This window comes from Synchiropus splendidus, chromosome 2 (assembly GCF_027744825.2).
Source record: "Synchiropus splendidus isolate RoL2022-P1 chromosome 2, RoL_Sspl_1.0, whole genome shotgun sequence".
Classification (NCBI taxonomy): Eukaryota; Metazoa; Chordata; class Actinopteri; order Syngnathiformes; family Callionymidae; genus Synchiropus; species Synchiropus splendidus.
This window is the reverse complement of record NC_071335.1, coordinates 33,211,486-33,228,946: the sequence shown is the minus strand read 5'-3', so window position 1 is coordinate 33,228,946 and position 17,461 is coordinate 33,211,486. Positions and strand designations below refer to the sequence as shown.

Genomic DNA, 17,461 nt, shown 5'->3' with positions numbered 1-17,461 from the left:
TTTCGACACATTTTTTTATCCCTTGGTGGCTAGTTTGCTGTGGCCACCTGTGGCTGACGTGGCCGAACAACCCCCGGACTTAACTTCCGTTGAACTTTGGCTGGAAAACAACAGGGAGACTGGTGTGGAAGAAAGGAGAAGTTGCTTCAGAGTGACACGGTCCCGTGAGGATGGCTCGCTGCGACCGCAGCGTTCAGAGCCTGCTGGCGGTGGTGGGGGCTTTCGCTGCCTTTAGTCTCATGAGCATCGCCATCGGCACCGACTACTGGCTCTACTCCCGGGCGCACATCTGTAACGCGACGAACGTCACCGCAGACGAGACGCAGATGCAGAGCAAGAAAGTCAAGGGAGACCTGACCCACTCGGGACTGTGGCGAATCTGCTGCATCGAAGGTAAAGACGCCAAAAAGTGCCACACGCTTCTTTCTGATCACTGAAAAACCTTGCGCCATAAAGACACCCACTCACCTGTGCAACATTTATATATTTATTATCATCTTTCACATTACCCGTCTGTGTTTTGATTATTTTCAAATGGATGTTCAATGACACACATTCCTACTGTTACCAGTAACTATGTTTAAGAACCTCGAATGATGCAAACACTATGTTAAAAGTGTAAATATTTGAACTGCAAAATGATAAACTAAGTGCAGCTCTGTACCACTTTGTATTTGTTTGTTTAATGGTGGACAATCTGTGGGAGTGGTGTTTGTGAGTCCCACTTCTAAAGCAAACTAACTGAACTGTGAGGAGAATAAATCGTAATAACCATAAAATGATTTCACAAAATGGACGGTCAACGGAAGAGCAAAGCCATCAGAGACTCGGAGTAGAGGTTTACAGGCGTTTCCATGATCTGACTCTTCTTAGTTGCTTGACTGTGAAGCATAACTCATTCCTGATGTTGTTGACTAGTGTTGCCTCAGACATATTTCTGCGTGACACACTGTACATACAGAACCCAGCAGTGCTGAAACATTTGGTCGCTCTCCACGGCAACAGGATGATCCGACCTGACAACAGCCTGCTGTTCGACTTGAAACAAACGATATGCCGAATGCATAAATGCATTTAAATAGTTTATATTGGACAATCTGTGGGAGTGATGTTTGTGAGTTCCACTTCTAAACTTGTTTAATGAAGATGAGGAAAACAAACACCCTCACACCCACCATCTAGAGCCTTCTTCATCTACCCATGAAACCCCTCCGTCAAACACAAACCCCGACCCCCAACTCTTCTGTTGTGCTCTGGGATGCTTGGTCTTGTCTTCACAGCTGTAAACAAGTATTACTGACATTACTATATTGGTCACGCACAATACTTTTATTACAAATTCAGTCAGCGAGAGCTGGAGGCAGGACAGCTGTTGCAGCTACTGTTGTCGGCCATCATTAAATCCCGTTGAAATACTGGATCCAGCCTGAGAGACGGCAGCATTTACACTTCTGTGACACTTGTCAAGGCTCGTAGCTCAGCCCTCCTCAACATCAGCTCAGCAATGATGTTGAGATCAATCTGGATGTCTATTGCTGGCAGCATCCACCCAAAATAGCCCTGCGAGATGAAAGGTAGCTTGAAGTTTGAATGGCGTCACTGTGGGCTTTCACCTCTCCTTCCTGCTGGACCTCTTTGAAAACGGAGGGGGTGAGCAGAGTGGCGTTACTCGTGATCTGTGTGCGCTCCACTTCTTGTCTTCGCTTTACTGGGCCAAACAATCACATCTATTAATTGATCCATGAAAGCTGTCATCGCCAATAAGGGCTTTAATCAGCTGATATAAGGCGGCTGCTGTCGAGGGCCAGCGTTCAGATCCTTCATCCTCCCTCCATCCTTTGTGTGTGAGCTTAACCAACCTTACAGCAGCCGCCGTTTTGACCAAGACTAAATTGGAAGTTACTCTTGGCAGGTGGACAAGTCTGTCTCTGACGTCTTGGTCTGAGTTCAAGTTATTTCCTTGTGTGTGATGGGTTCACATTCTGCTACCCAAGACTTCTTACGCCTCTGGCTGGCCGATATATCGAATATGCCCGATGTATCGCGGCTTGTCCCCTGTGGGCTGTAGACCGGATCATGACAAGATGGTGAATATTTGAGTGCACACTCAATTGCCACACAGTTGCATTCAATAACAGGCATTGAATTTCTTTTCCCACACTCTTTCTCATCTCGCCACACTGAGATAAAACAACTGCGGCCAGTTTTTACAAGTCACATTGGGCTACACGTAGCTCTGATGCAGTGTGCTGCAAAAGTATTGCCTCAAATTGGGGTAGTATGATCAATGTAGGCCACAATTTGAACAGCCACCCACAAGAAAGAGGGCTGCTGCAAACTCTTGGTGAATGCAGACAGAAAAACAGAAGGAGGTGACGTCCACATAAGGAAAGACATGGGTAACTGTTGGCTCCACTTTTAGCTCCCTATGCCCTCAGCCACTATTCCCACCCCTACAGCAACAAACCGTTCAGCCTCCCAAACAAAACCCCCTAAAACAACTCACTGACCACCATTATTGCTGCGTTTAGTTCACTCACAACAAATGCTGTGAAAAATACTGCCTGTGAAGTATCATGACATGGATTACAGTTATCAAGGTATTAGTAACTTGTCATGTCGTACACAACGTACCCCCCCTGGTAACATGTGGCGCCGAAAGTAGGATGGCGTCTTAATCGTGCCAGAACTGGAGCAGCATTGTTCCCTGTGTGAGATGTGGATGCTGGTGTGACATTCCTTCCTCCAGTCGCCCAAATCGCTGGCGTTCTGCTGCTGCGAGGCAGGAACATCTCCACCCTCCACTTGTTCAGTGTCAATAAATAAAGTGCCTCATCAAAATTCCCTTTCTGGCCTGATGCTGGCGTTCACTCCCTTCGTGATGCCACCCTGGCGTGAAACATCAAGTTTAACACCTCACTCATATTCTATTCAAGATGTGTTTTGTATCAGTGCTATGAAATATTTAAAGGATACGTGCTGCTCTTCAAAAACAGAACGACGGTTGAAGAGATAATTGGCACACAGAGATGAGACACAGCTGAGATTCCTCTCTAATAACCAGTTCAATGTGTTTCGTGAGGTCTTTCCCCACACACTGGTATTAAACATTCAGACTGTAACAAGACAGACAAATGGCTCTGTGATTTACATTCACAGCAGAAAGCTGCCACTTATATCTGCTGATCGTTTGAAAATGAACCCCAAAAAACAGATTTTTATCTCTAAACCATGGATTTCTGACACACCAAAATAGAAGACTATGTTTGTATTTGCGCATATAACTACACCCTGCTGAACCTTCCCTCTCCACACGTGTTCCCTAGCAACGAAACATGCCTTTGAAAAGACCATATAAATAAGTGATGGACAAATATCCATGGTCTTAACTTAATAGGCCGCGCTCATTGGCTGTAGCCAGACCATCCATGCAAGGGAACCAGACATGCCGAGGCCACCGGCTCGGACCAAATCTCAGAGGTTGAGTTGAAACAGTCGCAGCAGCTCATTCCGGCTCCAGCCCTTCTTATGCGGTCTTTCTCACGATGAGTCAGCAGGTGGTGTCTGAAAAAGATCTGGGCTGCATGTGATGGTCCATGTAGTTGTTTGATGCTCACATAAGCAAGGTCACACCTGCACGTCATGTGACCTTGGTCAGTCAGAGAGGGTCCTGGCTTTCCTTGTACTCGAGGGCCACATGAGGCTCAGCATTCTACCCTCTTAAGAGGAACGCAGAAGCCACTGCACCAGTGGCAGACCACACCAGCAGAGTCCATTCCAGCATCTAACAGTATTCATCGTACCATTGGGGGGGACATGAAGGACCCGATGATAGTTTGTTCCAATGATAGTGTTTCAGTTCTTGTTTATTGAAAAAAAGACCGTGACAATTGTGTGTCTTTGTGACTAAGAGACTTGTGCTTCTGTATTCTGTTTGGTCTTGGTCTCACCCCCTTCATTGCTCTCAACTTGGTCTCTGCCCCTCCAAGTCTTGGTCTCTGTATGCTCTGGTCCAGGTCTCAGGCAACACTAGTAACTAACTGCAGTTGAACTACAAGTGAAAACTCTTAAGGTCTTGAACATTGCTGGTCTTCCTCCAACCTCCCAGTTTTTCATCTATAACAAAGAGAAGCCAGACACATCACCTCTTCTGGGTTGAGCCACCTCAGTTTGCTTCTTTCCATGTGATGGAGACTCACTTCTACTCTCTGCCTCAAAGTGATGACAAGACTCCTCTTGTCATCAACAACGACTCGGCTAAACATCAGGGATGGACAACTCACCCAACTAGAGCTTTGCCTCTTGGCCTTTTCTTCGCCTGGACTAACCAAGACTGTGACCTCATGACCAAGGGTCCTACCGTCACTCAAGACCTCAAGCTTCTCCAACCGCACCACTTGTGTTCACCACAATCGTTGGACCTGGATAGGAGAATTCCACGCTTTTCTAACAAAAACCTGTGAGGTTTCAGACTGATGTTGTCAACGCCACCTCACTCCCTCTCGCAATTGAACTCACCTTTAGCTAATGATCTACTTTGAGAACCTACCAGACGCCTGAGCCTCACACTATCATGAAGTTCCATGCAGGGAAGCCATCTCCAAAAAAATGATCTTGCGCTTCAAGCATGAAATCCATTCCTCTTCCTCCAACTCTTCTCCTAGAGACCTTTCCACTTGAGGACATAGTAAGATTTCTTAATGCACATGTTTGTTTAGCATTTAAATCTCCAACCGTCTCTGTTTTACACAACATCATTAATTATTAAATATAAGACTAATGAATAACATCCAACTGATAAACACAAAAAATGTCAATTAAAGTCCATAAAACCAAGTGTTAGACTCACATATGACCACCTCACGTTCCTATAACAGTGTTTGCTGTCAAAACATCTTTCACAATAAAAGAGTGGCCCATCAGTATCAGCAGCCAGACTCAACTGTTTCTGTTGAATATTCATGGAGCGCCAATGTTTTATTCCTTTAAAAGTGCAGCGCAGACTCTCTTGCTGAGTCTTTGAATAGAAGCAGCCTGAGGGCTCCAGAACTTCACACCCACAAACACAGAACTGCCTGCTACGGTGTCTGACGTGCACAGAGGTGAAGAAAGGACAAAGAGCAAGTCATCTGGGAGATTCCAGTTTAATTGTCATGGATCTAATCTTTACACCCGGCAGGATGGATGATGGCACGCTCAATCCATGAAGATCTTCTCAGCTAAGCAAAGTAGTGACTCACAACTGTGACCTGTGGTGGACGGTGAAAGGCAACTTGGCGTCCTGAGATGGTTGCTACTCAGCAGGTGGAAAGAGAAGGGTCAAACACAACATGGCAGGCCTTGAAAGCATCATGTTAGAAAACTGCTCCTCCAGTTTTATTTTGGGGTTAAATCCTTACACCACTACAACCACTAAGAATTATAATGTATTCACGGCACTCAATGATAAAAATACAATTGCTGTGGGTGCAAGGCCTCAACCCATCTTGGTGAAACTCCAACAGAAAGTCGGGAAATTCAAGGTTCTCAGGGCAGCAAGGAAGACTAGAGGGTTGTCGACCATGATACACCCACATCTGGTCTATAAAGACAGAAAGATACAAGTGGAAATAAGGACAAGATTCCTGGAAATGAAGGTAGCGGTACGCAGTGTCTTCCCTGTGAAGCTGAAAGTTCAGTTCCAGGATGGCAAGGTGGAAGGTGTTGGAACTCCGATTTGTTCAAATTCCGGGACGTTGGAAAACCGAGGTACCACTGTACTAATATTTTTGACTGGTTTCTACCCAGTTGACTGATGCCATTGTTGACTTTTTTGTGTTGTTAATAAAGTTGGATCCAACCTCAAGACGTGTTCTGAACAGTCCGCTGATCTCACAAGTGCATCTGTTCACTCCAGCTTCTGGCTTCTTTGCAGGGATCAACAAGGGAAGCTGTTTTCGGATCAATCATTTTCCGGATGACAACGACTACGACACTGACAGCTCGGAGTACATCTTACGTAAGTGAGCGCAACAGCTTTATCTTTCTTCTCCCCTTCAGCCTTCTGGGTATTTTTCAACGGCGCTATCAGAAGAATACATACTAACACATGATGACATCGCTGGCCCTCCCCCATTAAAGTCCTCCCAGTCATTGGCGATACATGGACGATGGCGCTCATGAGTAATCGCTCTGGAGCGAGACGACAGCAGATGTAAGTGGAAGCATTTGACAAAGTACTTCAAAGACAGGAAGAAGGGAAGTTCATCTGGCTGTTAATGCTTCAGTTTGTTCTGGAGTTGAATGAGTTTCTAATATCACGCCCCAGTCTGCCCTCCAGCAGCTGCTGTGGGCTTTGCTATTGTCAGTCTTCATTCGTTTCAGAAAGACAAAGGAAACACTGGCGCAGTGTGGCTCAGCTGCTGAAGAGCTACAGTAGAGCAGCTTACTGGAGCATGTTGAGCCGTCAATATTGCTGTGGAGAGAAAGATCGTGACGTTTGATTTTCCGTCTGTGTGTTTGTGGTTTTATGCTATGGCAGTGTTTTTCGACCTTTTTGTAGCCCCAGCACCCTTGGTTCATTGAAAAAATCCTAGGTCACACCACCAAAGGAACCTCGGCCAAAGCGCACTTGTGCTTCAAGTCCTGGAGAAAGTTCCTATTCATTTGTAAAAAACTGTAGCTACTGTCACTTGGTTGTTATTTTGCCAGTCTATTTGCAGAAACAAATAGCAGAAAATGTATTTATTTCAAATGTGTCCAGAAGGTGGCGGGCAACATGGCAAAATACATCATGATTTATTTATTTACTGACTTACTTTAAATAACTGTTTCGATTTTTTCACTTCTCTTTTGCGTGATTTTATTGTAGTTTTGAGTTTCCAGACAAATCCTCAGCATTCTTTGCCTGAACGTGCTTCACATTTTGGAGCACATTTATTTAGTTGTGCATTTAGTTTTTCGCCAACTTTTAAACCACAAAGCAGCCTGGCAGTTCATGAGTATCAGTGAAATTTTTTAAGTGAGACGTCACATTAGCCGTCAGCTCAGTTAACTCTGTTAACAGTCTTTGGCGTGGCGGGTCCGACAAGGATCACTCCCTCCATGGTTCTGTGGTGAAAGTGTGAGGTCAAGTTAGAGGCGCATCAGGTTTAAAAACAGCTGAAAGTCGCGCATGTGAGCGGCTTCTTGGCTGTGAGTGTGTGGGAAGAGGAGCGCCGCGCACCACAGCAGCGCTGCTTTGACCGACGGACAGATCAGCGCATCAACACACTGGAGCTCTACAGTATAGTCGATAGAGAGAATGTCAGTGAATCCATGTGATCTCCTCACGTTCAGTTAGAAGGTCAACACGTTCTAATAGTCATGATTTAATGTCATCATATCGCCCACCTCTGTCTCCAGACAAATGAGGTGACACACCTGACACTGTCTCACAGCAGCGACGAGACCAAGACCTGGTGTTGCATTGTTATATCGCACCAGCGACGGGCTCGAAGCCTCTCCTTCCTTTCATGAGAGGAGGACGACCTATTAGACATTATGATGGTCACAGTGGTGCTTTCTTCACTACCACCAAACAAATGTGTCTAGCTACACAGTCTCAGCCAAAGAATCCATCTGGAGCCACAAATCTTGAAAGACTCTCATGTGACCCCCGCTAACAATCTTCTTCACTGACTGCATGTGTGTCCCGTAACGCCACTGCCACCTGCTGTCAAATCCACTTGCATAGAAAAAAAAGGTGGACGGTGATATTGTGTGAAAGCAACATGAGAGGCATTGAGTGTCCGAGGTGGAGGTCCACGCTCTTCATGTGAGGTTTGTGTAGGCAACACTGTTGCTGAAGGAATTCATTGCTGTCACGGTTTATGAGCAGTGTTTTCCTCCTGTGTTCTCTCAAGTCTCAACACAAATGCTTCTCGCCTCGCCAGGCATCGTCAGAGCGTCCAGCCTCTTCCCCATCCTCAGCACCATCCTGCTCATGATGGGGGGTCTGTGCGTGGGGGTCGGTCGGATCTATAGCAGAAGGAACAACATCCTGCTCAGCGCTGGAATCCTGTTTGTAGCAGCAGGTACGAACCAAGCGGGAGCATCTCAATTATGAAGACGACGTCATGCACACTCTTCCCATGATAATGTGACTGGCCTTTGACAAGGCTTTTTCTTTTTGGACATGTTTCTATCAAATCCACTCCTTGTTTGAATATTTGATTGTTTTGTTTAAACATATTCAAACCCAGAATTCTGAGGGAAAAGTAAGGCTTACGTTCATTGTGTTTTTAGCAAGAAGGTTGTAGGTTTGACTGGGATGTTCTCCCAGGGCTTTTGTGGACTTGACCACTGAGCACTCTGGTTTCCTCCCCCAGTCCAAAAGCATACAAAATCGTGGGACAGGCTCGCGACCCCATGACCCCATCAGGGACTAAGAATGAGATGAGTGAGTTTTTCCAGTGAGATCTGACATGAAGTGATGCACCACATTAGTGGGATTTTAAAAAAACTCTGCGGGTAGCATGTTGCAAATTGTTGGAAAAATAAACAAACCATAGTCAAACCCCAAAAAACAAAACTCATAAATATCAACTTCAGTCGAGTGCCTACGAAGAGGGTTCAGACAGATGTCAGTTGGTTGCTTTTTAATATCTTAACATGGGATTTCAAGCGCTGCGGTATCTCGGGTTTATTTCTCATACATTTATGTTTTGATGGTTCTGAGAAAAAAAATATGACTTTCGACAGTGGTACATTTATTATTAATAAATAGCCAAAGATAAAATCAACATTTTTTTCAAAATTTTCAAAAACTTCTTCATTCAGTAAAATAAAATTATTTGGGAAGATATAGATTCTATTTGCCTTTTTCGTGACCAATAATAAAAAAATGCTCTATTATTTGAGTATGAATGAGATAATTCTTTTCATTTTCTGTTAAGCAGTTGAGAATTCAGATGGATTTCTGCTTGTGTTTAGCAATGACACCCTTTTCATCCGTTCTCTCCCTCTTTTGAATGAGCAATGTTGCTCAGATGTTAGAGCTGCTTCAATCCAAAATGTCGACTCTCTTCAGGCCTGAGCAACATCATCGGCATCATCGTCTACATCTCCAGCAACACTGGGGATCCCAGCGACAAGAAGGACGAGGACAAGAAGAACCAGTACAACTACGGCTGGTCCTTCTACTTCGGCGCACTCTCCTTCATCGTGGCAGAGTCGGTGGGCGTCCTTGCCGTCAACATTTACATCGAGAAGAACAAAGAGTCGCGCTTCCGGGCCAGACGGGACTTCATCAAATCGTCGTCCTCACCTTACTCCCGTATACCCAGTTACCGCTACAGACGAAGGCGGTCACGATCCAGTTCCAGGTCCTCCGATCCGTCCAGGGACACGTCTCCAGCGGGCTTGAAGACGGCAGAGGGGACGAGCAGTGGAGTGGGAAGGGCTCCGCCGTTCGGGGATCTGTCTTTGTACGCGCTCAGCAGGGACGCTTTGAAGGTGGGAAGCGGGAACGTTGGACCCTACAGTCCAGAGAAGGACTTCCTTCAAGTGCACAACTGCTTTCAGAAGGAGCTGAAAGATGGTGTGAACAGGAGGACCACTCCCGTATGAGCCTGCGATGATGAACATAATCCTCCTGTGGGCTCTTGAGTCTCCGTCACTGCTGCGGAGAGCTCACGCCAAGATAAGACTTCAAAGTGTGAAGGGATTCATTTTTCTGGCTGAAGACTTTAGAGAGATTGAAGCAAATATATGGATTATAATACTTTCAACTTAGGCATCTGTCTTGTATCATCTGTTATGGAATTTATGATATAGAGGAAGATTGTGTGTTTATATAAAACTGCCACGATCATCTGGTGCCATATTTTTATCTGGGCGCGGCTTTATCCTCCAATAAAAAAAGATCATATCAGTAGAATTCTGGGCAAAGATTTTTGATTTTGTTGTCATTCATAATTTAATATGTCCCTGCTTTTTAAGCGGGGTAGTGGCTGTCCCATCAAACTGGGGCGAGAGGCAGTGGACCGTAGCTTTTTTCATGACACAGTCTCTCAGGTGCTTCTTGTCTCTTGATGTGTGATCTCTTTAGAAACAGAACATTAAAATCTCCAGTCAACTCACCTGTCATTCAAAGCAAAGCTTGACGGTCAGTACCACCATGTTTCGCAGCACTGTGGGGCCTTTGAAGGCCATCACCAAGGTGGTGTGGAGATCAGGTACATTACAACGGGAGGGAGTGTAGCCTGTCCAACATGTAGCAATGTATTCCAGATGTTATTTTTAAAAGCTGTATCTTAAACTCTGAGGGGTCTCATGTATTATGTATGCTTTAAATATGAATTCATTTACTGGTGCTAACTTGATGTGTGCGCCTTTGATCATTTTAAACCTTCTGAACTGCCATTCATCCTTTTCACTGCTGCTCAGTGGCGCGTCTGAGCCGTGCGGCATTCCTGTGTGTGAAATGCATATATTAGTTTAGAAATCATTCCACGTGGCACGTACTTATCCAGTGCTTTTGTTTGCACCAACAAAGGGGTGTTGCTGTTTACTGACGCTTGGTTGAAGGTAGAGGGTTGGCTCAGGGATGGTGTGCAGTTTCATGAGCAGACGTGTAGCTTCAAGTGTGACTGTTTCATGTGACTGTTCTTTATCGTGTCAGATTTGCTGTGCTTGGATTTATTTCTAAGGAAGAGGCGTTCAGCAGCGATGACATGTTCATGTGGTGATTTTGAATTGTTGTAGTGTGACACCTGTCCAGCTGCATGACGGATGAATATCAACCAATGAAACCTTTGAAACACATGCCTGTCTTCTGTTCTTTTTGTTGTAAAGAATGTATTTTTCGCTTAAGTTGCTTTACAGTTACAGATACGACTGTTGCAGTGCAGTATGAATTTGAGGGTTTCCATTCCATTCCCCTCAGTGATGAAATGGATGGGTGCACACGCTGTTGTTTATCAAGCTGCGTGAGAGATCCACCTGCAAAAAACCCACAGAGACAGATGAACAAGGATCCTGGACCCAAACTACATCCAGATGTGGCCTAACATAAAGTGGTAGAACTATAGTCCGTGCTCAGAATACCGGTGCTGACAACTGACCACACAATATATTTATGTTTTTTAGAAGAATATTTGCTTACACATCTATGTATATGAAGCTGAGAGCCGCATCTATTACAAATGAGGAGGGTGATATTTTTGAAACATTCAGGGCCCACTACTCCACCATTTTGATCCCATTTTTTTGACCCCTACGCCAGGCTTCTCCTATCGAAGCGGGTCCTTTCTGTTACCTTTGTAGACAAATGTGAGTCGTAATGACAGCGCAGCCTCATTGTTGGTCCTCCGTCACGTGGCAGGATTGCAAATGTTGCCGTCCTCTTTTCGTCAGAGGTTCTGCGACACCAGCAGGGGGAGGCAGACAGACCCCCCATGTTTAGACTAACCTCCTGGGGGGAACGCTGGAGCACATTATGCTCATTCGTGATGTCACTGCAGGCCCACTATACCTGTGAATGATGGATGGGCTGAGACGTGCAGAATGCATCGCTTAAGGATAGATGGACTAATAGATCAATCAATAATGTCGAATGGATTTCAAACTGAACAGCTGGATAGTTGGATATGAGCCGCATCATTGCCTGAAGGAGGAGCAGATGTTTGGCCGACAAGAAAGGATGGAATCAAAAGTGTGACGTGCGTCAAATAGACGCGCATGGATAGAGAAAACTTTTCTTTGAAAGTACAGTTTGACGGAGTGAAGCGTGCCGAGGAGGGAACTGAAGGACGGAGATCCAGATGGGGAGATCGACTGATGGACGGAGGGTTGATATGAAGCGTTTTCATAAACGTGCCTGTAGTTCTCAACTCAAAATACAGGAGTGGGTCACCAAACATGTCCGTATGAGCATGAGAGCAAAACTTCTCATCCAAAAAACTGGTATTGTTCAATATTCATTGTTCTTCAAGCCTCAAGCCGAGTGCTGTCTGAGGTCCCAAATGTATTTTTATTCGGGTGACTTTGTGTGCTAGCGTCTCTTTTGCAAACATAAAATACACAATATCTAATTCAAATCTGTTCAACATTTCGACCCTGTTTTAGATGGATTGTGCACTCTTAGTCCCCCCCCTCATTGGGGACAGTTTTCTCATTGCCATAACCCTTTCCCCAGCCTCTCACCCTTAACCTAACCTACCAAAACATAAGGCTAATCTTAACCAGGACTAGGAACAGAACTTAAACCAAATGACCCAGTTATTTTGAAATCTTCATCCTCAAATTGAGGCTTAACCTTGTGGAGTCCAGCCAAATGTGCCCACAATGTCATATGGTTCTCACGGCAATAGTGTTTTGTACAAGCCTGCATGCCCACACACACCCGTTTATTTCGCTATTTTTCTGAGGACCTCTCATTGCCACAACTCTTTCCCCAGCCTCTCACCCTAAACCGAACCCTCCAAAACATATGGCTAACCTTAACCAGGACTCTGAACCAAACTTAAACCAAATTATAATAACTGTAACACTCAACCTCTAAACCTTGTGAGGACAGTCCAAAATGTCCTCATAAAGCAAAAATGTCCTCACAAGAAGGTGGCTTGTCAAGATTTGGTCCTCACAAGTATGGCAAAACATGCTTACAATTGCCCTGAATTGGATCTTTTTGTGGAACTCTGTCCAGTGTATATTTTGTAAATAGACATTTTTCCACATTTTTCTTTTTTTTTTTTGGAAATATTCACTGTTTTTCAACTGAACTTCCTGGGACGAGAGCACAATAACTCACACTGCTTTTTTAAATGTTCGATGACGCCATCATTTGTGTGGAGCTCCGCAACACAGTCCCACACGGGGCATTTGTGGAACTTCACCAAGAGAGTGAACTGCGGCAGCTGCTTTCTTTACAAGGCAGGCCTCTTGTAAGAACCAGGCTTGTGGCAGGAACCACTTGACATTCAGAGTGGACGCACAAACGCACTTGTTAAAAAGAGGGCGCGGAGGAGAGAAGCACTCGCTGTTTTAAAATAGCTGCAGGAGAGGATCTGATGGGTGGAAGAATCCGAGGGATTAAAACAGGGAATCGTGAACTTTAAAATAACACAAAAACTATTTTCTGTAAAACTGATTCGTTCCTTTGTGGTGAAGACTGACTCGCCATGTTGAGTTCTAATGGAGCGGGTGTAGAACTCTAAATACGTGGCCTGGCATCACGGATGTATGGAAAGAGGTGCAAGTTGCAGTGAAGAATGAAAATTGTACATGACAAGATTTTACATGTTAAGCATTGTGTAAATGTATTACTTAAACACATTGTTTATTGTGTGTATTATGGCTGGAAGAACTTTCAGACCACAGATCTCCAATGTGCCCAGTGCAAATGAACCAACTCTGTGGTCGGTCACAGTGCTGTCAACTTGATGGCTTTAAAATAAAAGTGTACTACAGTGAATTGGGCAACTTTCCAAACTGCCTTGGCTGCTCACATTGTGAAAAGCCACTAGTGGCCTGGACTGTGGTTATATATGGTTGGTTAGATCTACACAACTTCTGTGACGGATCGGCCTCTGGCCACACAAAACACACTGAACGTTTTGGATGGATTTAGGAACATTGGTTTGTTGTTTTCGACCAAATGGCCGAACCACAGCTTACTGAAACAATGAGGACGTCACCGCATGTTACTAGCCTAAGTCCTTCACCCCAAACGTCTGTACATCCCAGGAATGGTTTCCTTAACTCATGTCCTGCGAGTCATTTTAGACCACGTGAGTTCACACTTGCAACAAATCAGAACCCAGCGATGTCGAAACTTGCTCATTTCTGCCTGGTATCAGTCCGTGGGCTCAGTCCAGGGACGTGCCATTGATGCTTCCACTACACTGCAGGGACATCATGTAAATCCTTGTCCACTGTACTGTACAGTACCGTAGTATAGTGTGGAGTGTTGGGAACGTGTTGGGGGTCAGTGGAGGATCAAACGACTCTCTCACTGTTCCTCATGATGACTTGACTCCAGAGTCAGCTTCACATTGGTGAATATTTAGATCCATTTGATGCAGCTGTTTGACGTGTGAGTCGGCAGTTGCCACGTTGGATTACACAAATTGCCGACTCGCACTGTTGTCCTGACTCATTATTTCAATTCTCTCTGAGCCACTGTGACTCACAGCTCAGACTTGGCCCATCTCTGACCCTGAATTCACTGATGTTTTGATCCGGGCGAATTCCTCTGCCCACAGTAGTGTCCACAGAACCTCGGCCATTATGAGAGTCAAGCCAAGTGTCTGGCTGCAGAGGGGACCCTCCAGAGCACATCTGAGCTGACAGACGGACGAGCTGCGAGCCAAGTGGACAAAAGGCTTTGTCCCAGAGTTTTCACTTCAACAGCTCTCAAGGCCAATTAAACTGATACAGTGACATGAGACAACACAAACACGTCGTGGACGATGACGGAACACCACAGCAGTTTCAGCAGGACTGTTGACTGCCGAGCCTAGTGGTGGATGGGTGAGTGGTGGATGAGTGAGTGGTGAGCCGGAGAGACAGTGGTGGGATGCATGGCTGCATTAGACAAATACAAACCATGTGAAGCGAACATGCAGAATGTTCCCAATGAGCCTTTACTTTACAGTACATTACTGCTTTATATATATATATATACATATATATATATATATATACCTCGGTTCTCGACCACAATCCGTTCCAGACAGTCGTTCGAGAGCGAATTGTTTGAAATCTGAATCGATTTTTCCCATTACAATGAATGGAAAAAGAAACAATGCGTTCCAAGCCTTAAAATAGTCTTTTGTAGGAGTGAATGTAGAGTGTCTGCTGCAGGTGCGCTGTTCCTCTATGTGTGTGGCCGCTGCATGTGGGAGGGGTTGCTGAGTGAGTGACGTCTCTCCAGAAGTGAAGAGGTGCCCGGTGCGTGTCCAGCTCTGAATGTGCGCTTCTGTGCAGTTTGGCTGTGACAAAGTCATAAACCAAGTCACGCTCTGTCCCAGACTCGCCTCATCCCTGTCCCAGCTCCAGCCCACAACAGGACATCAAACCCTGGAGTGAGCGCTCCAGCCTCGGAGGTGTGGAGAGAGAGCACCTCCCCTGTGACACTCTACCACGGTCCAGTGTGGAGACAGGAAAGGTTTTACACCTCAATAGGAAGAAAAAACAGTCAGTAAATGTAGCTAACTGGACACGTCTGCATGCAGAGGCTGCGTTATACACAATAACAAAGCGCGTCGTGGGTCAGCTGATCGGTCCGCACACGTGATGTTTTTTCCGTCTGATTTCGGAGGGGTTCGAGTTCAGGATTTTCGTTCGAAATCCAAAGCAAAAAAATCTTGAAATTTTTTTGAGTGTCCAAAAACCTTTTTATTCTCCACTGTAAATATAAATGAATTTCTGTTTGGATTTTTACACAAATGAAGAGAAGCTGAAGCTTCACATCATGTCAGCTCACCAACTCAGCATGAGATCAAGGCGAGGAACTTCATCTCTCTTCTCTCACTGTTTCGCTCGCTATCATTCGGAATTAAAAGCCACTGACATTTCTCCAGGCAGGCATTCTCTCTGTGTGCTCCCCGTTGATGCCTGAACCACAGTGTCGATCCAGCAACCGCGGGATTCCATTAGCACGACATCTGCCAGCGCACTGAGGCTGGATTTGGCCGGGCCTTCTCCCAGGAGCTTCACCCTTCCCCATTGCCAGGCTGCATGACAAACAAGGCAGCTCAACAGGGATATAGTCTTGTAGAATTGTCTGCCAAACGAAGGTACAAAAAATGACATTTTTTTATTAAATAGCTATATAATTCTATTATAGTAGTTTATGAAGTAATGCCTCTTTAGTTGACCTTTTTATGAAAATGTATTGCCTCTAGAAATAAATCGGGAGGAAAAAAACTCTCACAACTTATGTGCAAAAGAAGCTTGTGGAGATGTGGAACTCCGTGTCACTTCGCACAAGGACAACATTATTTGATCATTATTAAGACCCAAGCGAAATTACATTTTATTCAATGTCTTTCATGGAGAATAATTCCCATCTGACGACCAGTGTCAGGTGTCAAGCTGGAGGCTCTGAACCAACCATCTAAGGGTGTCAGTTTCGACACACAAAAATGCATCACCACTCTGTTCAGACAGCTCACACACATTCCTGAACTAAAGAAAATATGAGCACAAATACGTGTCAGCTGAAGCACACACCTCCACCCAGCCACAAATATAGCACACAACATACCCCGGCACCGGTGGCAGCACATGGTGGTTTGGTACAACTCTTCAAACAACTCTTTTCATTTACAGCAAAATCCATATTTAATACTGTCTGTGTGTTTTGATACTTCAGTTGCATTAGCCACTGTTTAAACAAATCCTTACTAGGATGCTGCTTGATGCCTGTTTACAATTCCAAAACACTCCTGTTACAGTGTTTATTTAGACCTGGACGCTGAGCTCATTCTTGCCACTCAACACAATGTGGAGGGATATGGAGATACACCTCCAACACCACCAAAGATTTTTCTTTCCGTTGAGGCTGAAGCAAAAGATGTAGAAGCAATTTAAAAAACATTGACCTACCATTTTTAATTCACTAATTGTTATTATTATCATTTAACATCAGTCAAAAGCACTTTAGAGTCGGGTTTGTCAGAGTTTGTTTGTGGACTGATCCAGGCTCAGCAGCAGGAAGAGAGTGATAAGTCACCGACACAGTAACTTCTGCCCTCAGGTGCTCAACATCTCATCTGCACTCACACACACAGACCAATAAATCTGTTAAATTGTAATTTCAATGTACAAGTAATGCAATGTTAAAATAAGCCCGTGCTCCTCCAGGGATCACACATGATCCCCCCACCATCTTCCAACCCATTCACACCAGCTGCCTCAAAGTGCTCTGCATAGGAGGCTGCTTTATCACCCCACCAAATAGTCACTTTGAATCGACACTGCCTGAGTGGTCAGCCTGGAGGTCAGCTTTTCAATCTTGGATTCAACATGTATTTTGTCATATAACATCGTAGACCAAAGTAGCAACATACGACATTGCTGCATTTAAACAGGCCAAGCTGCCAGAACAGAGCCTGATCTTGTCAGAACCGTGCACAAGAAGATGGGGGACACCTGTAACCTCAATCTGAGCCACATTTGTGGGCGTCTTCTGTCAACGTTTTTTAGGAAATAACGCCCCTCCAGTTGTGGAGATGATGAAGGTTGTAGTTAGGAAGTAGGAGCATTACATAGTGCAAGTGAGTGAATTTGATCGACTCAGATCCTGTAGAGGAATATTCACACTCAGTGACAGTGAGTCTGCTCGCCGTGACAATCCTCAAACAGCACATGTTGTTGCTGGCGCAGATGATTCACTGTGTCCAAGGACGTGGTGAAGGCATGGCAGGAGTCATAAAAATTGAGAAATTTTAAAATCTAAAAATGCATTACAAACAGCCGTGGCGTGTTCACAGTC

General features: G+C 45.0%; 1 protein-coding gene across 1 annotated transcript; it reads left to right on the top strand.

Annotated features, from left to right (window-relative positions):
• On the top strand, positions 1–10,664 carry LOC128754164 (voltage-dependent calcium channel gamma-4 subunit-like). Its single transcript, XM_053856582.1, has 4 exons — positions 1–393; positions 5,915–5,998; positions 7,914–8,054; positions 9,050–10,664. The coding sequence occupies exons 1-4, from the start codon at positions 171–173 to the stop codon at positions 9,586–9,588; spliced, it is 987 nt and encodes a 328-aa protein (XP_053712557.1). The 5' UTR covers positions 1–170; the 3' UTR covers positions 9,589–10,664.
• Positions 10,665–17,461: the final 6,797 nt, after the last annotated feature.